The sequence below is a fragment of the Pleuronectes platessa genome, chromosome 16, assembly GCF_947347685.1.
Source record: "Pleuronectes platessa chromosome 16, fPlePla1.1, whole genome shotgun sequence".
Taxonomy (NCBI): domain Eukaryota; kingdom Metazoa; phylum Chordata; class Actinopteri; order Pleuronectiformes; family Pleuronectidae; genus Pleuronectes; species Pleuronectes platessa.
In genome coordinates this window covers 2,682,134-2,692,495 of record NC_070641.1, presented here as the reverse complement: position 1 = coordinate 2,692,495, position 10,362 = coordinate 2,682,134, and the positions used below count along the sequence as shown (strand labels likewise).

Sequence of the window (10,362 nt, the reverse complement as noted above, 5' to 3'; positions counted from 1 at the left end):
GCTCAATACCGAATATAAAGCCAATGATCTGCCCTCAGGCTTATTTGAGTTGTTATTCATATCCAAAAGTCTCATTGCAGTATCTCATTATCACGTAGTCTATAATGCTGGAACCCTTTTTAAATGCATCTACAGATAATAATATATAACAGAATTTGTTCTGCAACAATAATAACTTTTTGTCCCCTACATCAAGCATGTATCATTTGATTTACCATATTTGGTCAGTTTGAAGAGACCTCCAAGACCTGTACAAATGTAGGTGTGTGTTTGAGATGGATATTATTGGGTTTGAATGGTTTCACGTGAAACAAAAGGACTGATTCAGCTCTGCTGTTACAGAGCCAGTTTCAGGAAATCAGTCCTTCTCTTCATGAGGAGTTCACATCTGTCAGCGTAACATCTGTGATCCCTGCCTTCATTATTATTTTTCTGCACTTACTATCATATCATGCTGCATCCTTTCCAATAAACACAACATATCTGCTTCTGGTTAATAAACCGTTTAATGCAAATCCATAAACGTAAGTAGTGTTTATTTTTATTCCGTATCTGGCCTCAGAATGAGTAGAAGAGTTTGTGACACATAAGATTTAGATAATTACATGGTAATCTATGCACTTCAACATTTCGTGGCATGTTTCCTAGTACAGAATTTACTGTTAGAAAACTATATTTTATAGAATATGTGACACTTTGGAGCTCACAGAATAACCTTCAATATTGTTTTTTGTTTTTTCAGACTCTGCCATTCCAGACATGAATTTATCATCTGTTAATGGCTCTTTTGTCGTGAATGCAGTGGAGCGAGACACCTTCACCATAGCTGTGACTAAGAATGTGATCCTGACGGTGCTCTGCATTGCCATTAACTACATCAATAGTACTCTGGTTCACACCTTCATGAAGCACCAGGTCTGTTCCCATACAAAACTCAATCACGATGAATGTCAACTTCAAATCTGTAATTTATTTAAACGATTCATTATTAATTTTCCCAAACAGATTATTTAAAATATTCAGAAGATAAGGAGCAAATGTATTTAAAAGCGTATTGTCTCATAGAGAACATACTATGGTGAAGTACTTTATCTGAAGTTATTTACACACACGACAAAGTAATCACTTTCACCTGAAGAGCAGGATCTTTAATAACCCTCCAGAGGACAAACTGCTGAGACTGAGAACAAGCTTCATGTTTGGTTTTGAGAGTGAGACAGAGAATGTATGCCACACGTCAATATCCAGGTTCAAAGAATTTAATCAGCCGAATAAAGGGAACAAAAAACTAGGACAATTTCTGTGAGAAAAATAAAGTTGCGTCTCCAAAGCAAGCTAAATAATATTATTTTATTAATTGTTTTTATGTCTCAGTCATATTCAGTAGCAAAACTTTGTCATGACCTTATCAGACTTGTTCTACTGTTCACAGATATGTGGTAAACCTGGTATTATTATCAAAAATGAGAAGCAGAATAATAAACTGGTAAAAAATAAATTAAATAATGAAAAGAAGCTACGGAGAAGTAATGAAATTATTAAAAAAGCAACAATAAAGTGGAAGGTGAGTTCATATTCTCCGGGAGCACAATAATAAAAATGTGTCTTTAAGAGATTTAAGAGCATCACAGATCTCTTCAGGGTCTCGCTTACCCTTCAGAAAGTAACCAAATATTTGAGTTATATTTAAGCTATGAGTTTGTTTTTGTGACTTGTTGAGAGTCACTTTTATTCGCCTGCTGTTTTCCCCTCACAGATCTTCAATTCGAGCCCTCGATACATTCTGTTCATCCACCTGGTGATAAACGACATGATGCAGCTGGCCCTGTCCACCCTCCTCCACATCATCAGCTACGCCCTGTACACTGTAAAAATGGTAACTAGTAATTGTTGATCTCATAAGAGTTTTCAAATTAAACTGACTCAGAAATAAGGCTTTGCAATATGCAATCTATAAAATCTTGTCTGTCCAGCAATTTTCTCTCATTGTTGTCCTAACTACTATTTTAAATCAGCACAACAAGGATTTGTAAATTTTTGAGCAGATTTTTGAGTTAAGTTGGGCCAACTCAGTAGATTCCAGTTTAAACCGGTTTTAACGGCTCTCTGCTGAACCTGAGCTACGGACATTTTCTGGATGGACAACGACGTGGAGCCCACAACAATTTTGCTCAAGAAGGTATGGTAAGTGCGTTTTTACTTTCATCACATTAAATTACGTTAGTTCTGGCATAGACTGGCATGTTTATAGCACTTCTGCTGTGGTTAAATTTGTTAAGATAACCCGTTTTGTATTTTGCCCATGCAAACGCGAGTGGTCATGCATACGCTTTCATGGGGCAGACACAGTGGCGGCTGGTGACATTTTTTTTGGGGGGGGCGCACTTGGGCGGCGCGGTTTAAATAGCCCACCGCAATGAGAAAAAAAAAACTCCGGGGTGCTCCGGGGACCTCGGACCTGCACCCGGAGGAGCACCTCCAGGGACCCGGAGCACGAGCACCCGGAGCACGTGGACGTCTCCTCCGGGACGTCCCCGGGGACGTCCCCGGACCGGGTCCCGGAGCACCTACAGGTGCACCTCCGGGACCCGGTCCGGGACAGTTGCATCCCGGACCGGGACGTCCCCGGGGACGTCCCCTCCGGACGAACTTTAGAGGCTAATACAGACTTTAGAGGCTAATACAGACTAAACACAGAGGAGCATTTTATTCTCTGCAGCATTATGTGTTATCAGAATCGGTCAATAATTATGGAGTTATATTTCCACATTTCTATGATGTCATTTACTGTATTTACAGTTGAATGAGTGATGCTGACTGTGAGTTATGAGAATATAATACTGTATTTGTGTCTGTTGAATATAATGCAGCTAAATAAAAACATTGTGAACTACTAACAGCCTCATAATTAATGTCAGAGAATTTTTAATAAGATGAAAATGCAAAGTTTTATTTCCTGCATCAAAATTTCAAATGCACAAACAGCAGACTGCCCTCCTCGTATAATAGCCTAGCTCTCAAATTTGAATGTATTTATCCTGTTTATAGTCTAAGACAGACGGGCTCTGTTTGAACATGACATTGATACAGCAGAAGATGGAGCTGACGTTTTCCCTCAGGCGGAGAGAAGTCGTGGAGCGTCAGCCTATGGTATCTGAGGTCCAAGAGAGGTGGCCTGCGCTGTTTTCGTCTCAGGAGGTAAGGATGTCCTAATTTATTTAGCAATTGTCTTATACAACTACATTGGCTTTTCTTGAAGAAGAACAGTATCTACTGGGGAAATGTGTCAATTCTGTCTTGCCAGTGTTACATTTAAATCTATGATCCATTTGATTCTGTGACCTGTCCTAATTTTCTTACCCTAACCATCTCACTCTTATGGAAGCCCATTTCTTCCAGTTAAAGAAAAAAAAATCCCCATGCTTAATTGAAATTGCAATTACAATTAATTACAATATTTTGTTGATTGTCTTGTTTAGATATCTGAAGAATTTCGGCGTATCACCAGCAAAGACCTCCTGGGGACTTTTAATGCATCTCTTGAAAGATTTGGACCTGGCCTGCTAAAACTCTACCGGACTAAGAAGGGTGGTTTTGGCCAAGAAATGGAAGACCTCCTTGATAAACTCGATGATCAGGTGAGTGAAGTGCTCCTTTGCCTGGCATTTTTAGAAGAGCATGAATATACTTTCTTATAACAGACACAGAAAAAGATGTTGGCTGCTGTAAAAACTACCTTAGTGGATATGCTTCAGTAAAAATGGATGTCCGCAGTCCTTCCTTTGTGTTTTGGTGGCATTTGGTTTAACAGTATTTTAATTTGTTAAAGTAAAGTTGTGTGTGCTTCATCTTCAGTACTATAAAAGATTTCTGATTTTGCATTATGTGTATGTTCAGTATAGTACTATACTTATTGAAATACTTATTTTCCACTGGATACTCTTTAGACATCTGACATTGTTACACACCGAAAGACAGCAGCACTGAGAGGCTTGCCCATTTTCCTCCGCGAAGATACCAAAAAGTTTTTCATGAAGTGCTTGGTAAGTACTAGTAACTGTAGCAAAAAGATAAATACTTCAGGCCATGTAGCTAATTCCTCATTCTCATGAGATGTTTTAAAGTAGTAGTTCATCCAAAATGGAAATATACACCTCCCCAGTGCAGTTTGTCAGTGCAGTAATCATATTTCTCTGATTTGTTCATATTTTCATACATTGTTCACACTAACTTTTTTACAATTCATGTAAATCAACCTCCTTTTCACAAGTTCTACTTCTAAACTACTAAATCTATTTTCAGCTATTACGTCAGCTATGTTGCCATTGCTTCATCAATTTTCTTTGGCTGTCAGGTTCCAGTGTATAGCTGCCCATTTTCTTCTGCCTTTTTAACATTTCAACTGTTTTTAGCCGTTATGAAGCCAATCATATCTCAGCCTACAAATTATACTTTTCAGCTTTAGCACGGACCTTCTCAGCATTCACACACATTTTCTTCAGAAAATGCTCTTTCTAGTTTGTCAAGGCTCAAATGCATCTGTTATTTTTCCTCAGGACACTGACATTTTGGCACCAGTGCTGGAAGGGGCGTCTGTGGCCATCCTCACCATCCTAGATGACGAAGCCGACATCTCACATGCTCGAGACCATGCAGTTGTTTTGGAAGGGGGCATCGTGCTGCATGAAATGGAAAACCTCTCCTCTGCGTTCGCCTACCTCTTTGGCCTTCTATATGCCCTCAATATAAATTACCCCAACCAGTTGAGGTATACATTTGAAGCCATCCAGACTATCTTTTTTGAGTTTGGTGGCTCTCGGTGCTCCCAGCGCACAAGATCTTTGAAAACAAAACTTTTATTTTGAATACACATTGTGTATGTGTATGTGTTTGAATACACATTGTGTATGTGTATGTGTTTAAATATACATATTGTTGTATGTGTATGTGTTTAAATATACACATTGTTGTATGTGTATGTGTTTAAATATACACATTGTTGTATGTGTCTAAATATACACATTGTTGTATGTGTATGTGTTTGAATATACACATTGTGTATGTGTATGTGTTTGAATACACATTGTTGTATGTGTATGCAAAAATGGTCATTCAATTTGATGTTGCGAACTAATTTGAGAAGAATGTTTTTTTACAAAGGCGCTTAACCCGCCTGTTCAAAATAAATTAAAAAATATAAAGAAATATTTCAGATAACATTCAGCTGTACTGTGTTTTATTTATTATCTGTTTAGCATTTTATAATAATAAAATTACAGCAACATACATTTTTCTTGATTTATACAGATAAAATGTATGTTTATTCAACAAGAATATTTGTGTTTGGTGCATCTAGGAATATATGCCATTGAAGGGATAATTGTACGTTTATTCAACAAGAATACCTACGTTTAAAGGAGGTACAAATGCATGACATTGAGGGGCATAATTGTTTATTAATTCAACAAAAAAATCTGCGTTTGGTGAAGGTAGAAATACATGGCATTCAAGCAAGAATTTCTTTATTAGTCTCACATGATTATCCTAATTAGGTGAACAAGAAGATCCAAGTTGGCAGAACTCTTTGCAGAACTTGAAAACCTTAGTTAAGTCAACAACAGCAGGCAAAAGTTGAGAAAACTCAAAAATCTCTTGCATCATGTTGCCTTGATATTTTACGTTTTCTCAACTTTTTCTTTTTTACAGTGTACAAGATCAATGTCCCCTTCTGCCTCATCCTGCTCATCATTACCATCACCACCACCCTCAAAACCCCGCTGAACCTGGCTGGAATGGCGGTGGAGTGCTACATCGCCATTTGCATCCCCCATGGTCAGATCTGCACCGTCAGGAACACCTACATCCTGATTGGTCTGATCTGGGCTGTGAGTGCTCTTTCTATCCTACCCGACCTCTTCATCCTCCTGATCACTGAGCCTCTGCAGTTCTTCCACTCCAGGGCGTTCTGTGTCAGGGACACTGTGTTCAGGAGCACCTACAGCCTGAAGAAGAGAGATGCATCGCACATCGTTTGTCTCGTCTTCGTTTGGCTCTTGCTCTTCTACATGTACCTCAGGATTCTGTTCACTGCCCAGGGAGCGACTGTAGACTTTCAAAAAGCAAGAAACACTATTCTGCTCCACGGTTTTCAATTGCTGTTATGCATGATTGTTTATGTGAGACCCATGTTTGAACAATGTCTGCTCTACTTGCTGCCCCAGAACTACTCGACCATACGCTTTTCCTCCTATGTCATTGCCCAGATCTTGCCGCGCTTTGTCAGCCCCATCGTCTACGGACTGCGAGACCAGCTCTTCAGGAGATATGTGAGAAGGTACCTGGTGTGCAAAGTCAGTACGAGCAACAACCAGCGGAAAAACGTCACCGTGCCAAGAGTGATGATTAAACTGAAGTGACAGCTTCACAGTGACATACCGCAAACGTCTAATATCAATATCGAGCAGAGAAACCATGTGTGATCAGCAATTTTGTTCTTAATTCTTATGTTTATGTTTAAGTGAACATTTCAAATTCATCGGGTTTCATTTGAAAAATTCTAAGGTACAACATTGATTTTAACAGAACTGTTGAGTTCATAAAATATGAGTTGTTAACACAAATCTATGGTTCGGGAAGCCGAGGATCATGGGTAAATCCAGTGTTTTTCAGTTCAGTGAGTGGGACGACACAGTCAGAGCTCCACTTTACACACTGACAGATAGATTGTTCTCTACATGAAAACCACTGCACAGTGAGGAGCCTGCTAGTCGGTGGAAAGGAAGCTGGAGCACACTCGTCTTTAGAGATTATTACTTCTTGAAGTTGCTTTTATCGTCATGGCTGAGGCTGGGACACGATCAGAAGGGAGAACCGTAGAAAAACTAAAAAAGCTACAAGGTAAGAAGAACAATCAATCAATCATTCAATCATTCAATACAATTTTATTTGTATAGCCCATATTCACAAATCCCAATTCGTCTCATAGGGCTTAAACATTGGTGGAACAAGCACGAGAAAGGATTCAAAACAGATCCGGACTTCTTCCTCCTAAACAAGTAGTCTCGTGTTCATTGTATTTAAGAATTGTGTATTTTTTTCAATGCTTCTAAAAGGAGGTTTATACTGCAGGAGACACTGGGAACACAACTGCTTGACAAACATGAGAAGTTCCTTGTGTTTTTTTAAAAATTAAACGTCTCCTCAGACCGTTAAATATTGTAATGGTGGAATTGAGAAACAGAGAGAGTAACTGGCAGATTAATCAATAAGTAGACTGACCCAATGGGAGGACAACAGTGTCTCCGCAGGAGGCTACGGTTCGTCCATCACGTCATGGAGACACTGGTCTAAAGTCAAATTAAGGCCAAACATATTACAGGATAAATAGAAGATGCTTCGATCTCACTGACGTCAACATAACCGTCACAAGCTACACCCTCCGTCATTACCATGTTTTTTTTTTTCTCTGATGAACTCGGACATGTTTATAAAGACCGGTGTGAAGAGACGTCTGCCTTCAGCATCTGACCTGGACTCAGGTAAGAACAGAACAGAGAGGGGGGGAGGTGAGGCAGCTGCAGACTGCAACTCTCTGCTGAACCATTTTACACAGTTCAGTTCAAGATTTAGATAAATGTCAATGTTTTAAAAACATTCTTTACATTGCTAGTTACTCTTGTATCAGAAAGAATGTAAATGTGAATATAATTAATAATTATAGATACATCTTACGAGTTTAAAGCCTGTGTTTTCGACTTTTATGACATTGTTTTGTATTTGTGTTGACACTTCATTTAAGATAAAGCTCTGAATAATATTGTTGTCAGTTGCGTTTCTGTTTCATGTATTAAAACTGCATGTTGATTGGTCTTATTAATGATTTATAATAAAACTGCTATACATTTTATTAGCTTTTGAGGTTTTTAAAAACTTGGTCAAACTACTTTATGTGCGTCACAAAGCTGCTGTTTTAATCACATTTACCAACTGTTGACTGTAGATATATGAATCAGGCTGATTAAAATATGTCTGCCTCTGTCTTTGCCTCAGGTCTCAGTCGATCATGAGCTCGTCATTGGCTCCAGGAGGCAACATGAGTTTTCCTCATCAGGTTTGGTGAAGCAACAGTCTCACTGTTACATGTTTAGAAAGGAATATGAAAATGTTATTTATTTTGATCTGAACATTTGTTTTTGATAAAAATTTTAAGTTTTAAAATCTTGAGCTGATTAATTCTTTAAGCTGATTAATTTTTTAAGACCAACGCAAATAGTAATGTGGGAAAGTTAAGTTTGCCAACATCGTGTTCTCTTATTCAAGTCCACATTTGAAATGAAATTAAAGAGTAAACTCTATTGACTTCTTGAAAAAAATGTTATTTTGATGTAAACAGACATGTTACTCATGGGAATGCACATAAGATACACAAGATTAAATTGAATTTGAATCATTACCTCAACATGCTTAAGCTGTGTCTGTGTGGGAGTGTAAAAGAGAGGATGATGCTGCTGACTCACAGCCTGTGGGTGCTCATGTAAAACTAAATATTAACCTTTTGCTAGATTAAAGTTTGAAAGCAGGTCAGCTGATAGAAACACAGAGAAGGATTAGAATCTGCAGATTGAGGATTCTATGTTTCTTAAAGTCTTTTTTGTCTCTGCTACTTGTCACCCTCTGCAGCTGAATCAGTTCACCTACATCAGAGACACCTTCACCGGAGCGGTTGTGAAGAACCTGATTGTTGTTCTGTTGTGGCTCATCCTCAGTTACATCCACAGCACCTTGGTTTCCACGTTTTTCAGACATCAGGTAAAAACAACACACACATACAATTTTCTATTTTTCAATCTAAACATCTGTCTTTGAGATGTACAACAGACAGAAAACATTAAATCCTCACATTTTAGGAGCTGGAAACACTAAATATTTTAATAATTTTGTTTAATAAATGACATAAACCTTTAACTGAGTGTTGAAAGCATTGGCAATTAATTTTCTGTAAATGAACTAATCACTTTATCAACCTTTATAAATATAACATATATTACTATAACATATAATTGTTTGATGAACATATCACTGGCAGAGTAACTGTTGATGGAAATAAATGTTAGTTGCAGGCCTTTGTACACAAAGAGCTGTTGCTGTATCCTGCACATTTCACGCCCCTCCCTCTTCACTTGTTTTCCTCCAGACCTTTTACGAAGACCCTCGTTATATCCTCTTCATCCACATGGTGATAAACGACTCCATCCAGCTGACCGTCACCGTCACACTTTTTGTCTCAAGCTACATCTTCAACAAGATCAACGTCTCTTTCTGCTGCCTCCTCATCCTGGTGGCCGTCTTCACCACCAGGAACACCCCGGTCAACTTAGCTAGCATGGCCATTGAGCGCTACATTGCCATTTGCAAACCTTTGCGCCACTCGCAAATCTGCACAGTGAGAAAAACATACATGGTCATTGGGGTGATTTGGTTTCTGTGCGCGGCTCCAGATATCACAGATCTGTTTGTGACTCTGGCCACTGAATCCCTGAGCTTCTTTCATGGGTCGGTGAAGTGTTTACGCCAGAACGTGTTCAAAGACCCGATCCTTGTGCATAAAAGACAAGCGTTTGACATCATCTATTTCTCCTTTGTGTTTCTGACTCTGATATTCACCTACTTCCGAATACTGTTTGCAGCGAGAGCCGTGGCCACAGAGAAGATGTCAGCGCAGAGAGCCAGGAACACCATCCTGCTCCACGGCCTCCAGCTGTCCATGTGCCTTCTCTCCTACATTTCCCCCAGTGTGGAGCTTGTTCTGCATCTCATCTTCCCCGGTCGAATCCGGGAGATCAGATTTGCAAACTACCTCATCATCTACATCCTGCCGCGTTTCCTGAGCCCCATCATTTACGGCGTGAGAGACAAAAAGTTCAGGAAGTACTTCAAGATGTACCTTCTGAGCAGGTGCCGGGAGAAGCTGAAGAAAGTGACACCACAGCACTAATAATGATTATATAGCAATAAAAAGGAAATTTTGTCATACTGAATCAAAGATCTCCACACTTTTGAATCATACCCTCTGGTTTTTAATCGCTTCATTAAAAATGTAAAATTAACAACGATGTTGATATTTACATTAAAGCAAAACAAAATCAGACTGAGAGGCCCCGCCTCCCAATTTATAACCTCCACCAAGCAGTCCAATGACACGAAATACCATCTTAAACTAGAAGGTCACTCGCTGAGTCAGTCGTTTTCCTTCCAACTGACAAATGCTGATGAAAACACAACCTTCATTGGCCTAGAGAATAACAGCTTGAGGTGTTGATGCAAAACTTTACCATGTCACAGTGAGGATTACCTTTAGACAAA

General features: G+C 39.0%; 2 protein-coding genes across 2 annotated transcripts; both read left to right on the top strand.

The window, feature by feature from the left end:
• Positions 1-759: 759 nt before the first annotated feature.
• LOC128458314 (odorant receptor 131-2-like) lies at positions 760-6,416 on the top strand. Its single transcript, XM_053443101.1, has 3 exons — positions 760-915; positions 1,757-1,867; positions 5,715-6,416. The coding sequence occupies exons 1-3, from the start codon at positions 760-762 to the stop codon at positions 6,414-6,416; spliced, it is 969 nt and encodes a 322-aa protein (XP_053299076.1).
• Positions 6,417-8,703: 2,287 nt separating this feature from the next.
• On the top strand, positions 8,704-9,994 carry LOC128458313 (odorant receptor 131-2-like). Its single transcript, XM_053443100.1, has 2 exons — positions 8,704-8,808; positions 9,194-9,994. Exon 2 carries the CDS (start codon positions 9,233-9,235, stop codon positions 9,992-9,994), a length of 762 nt encoding a protein of 253 aa, XP_053299075.1. The 5' UTR covers positions 8,704-8,808; positions 9,194-9,232.
• The last annotated feature ends 368 nt before the right edge of the window (positions 9,995-10,362 follow it).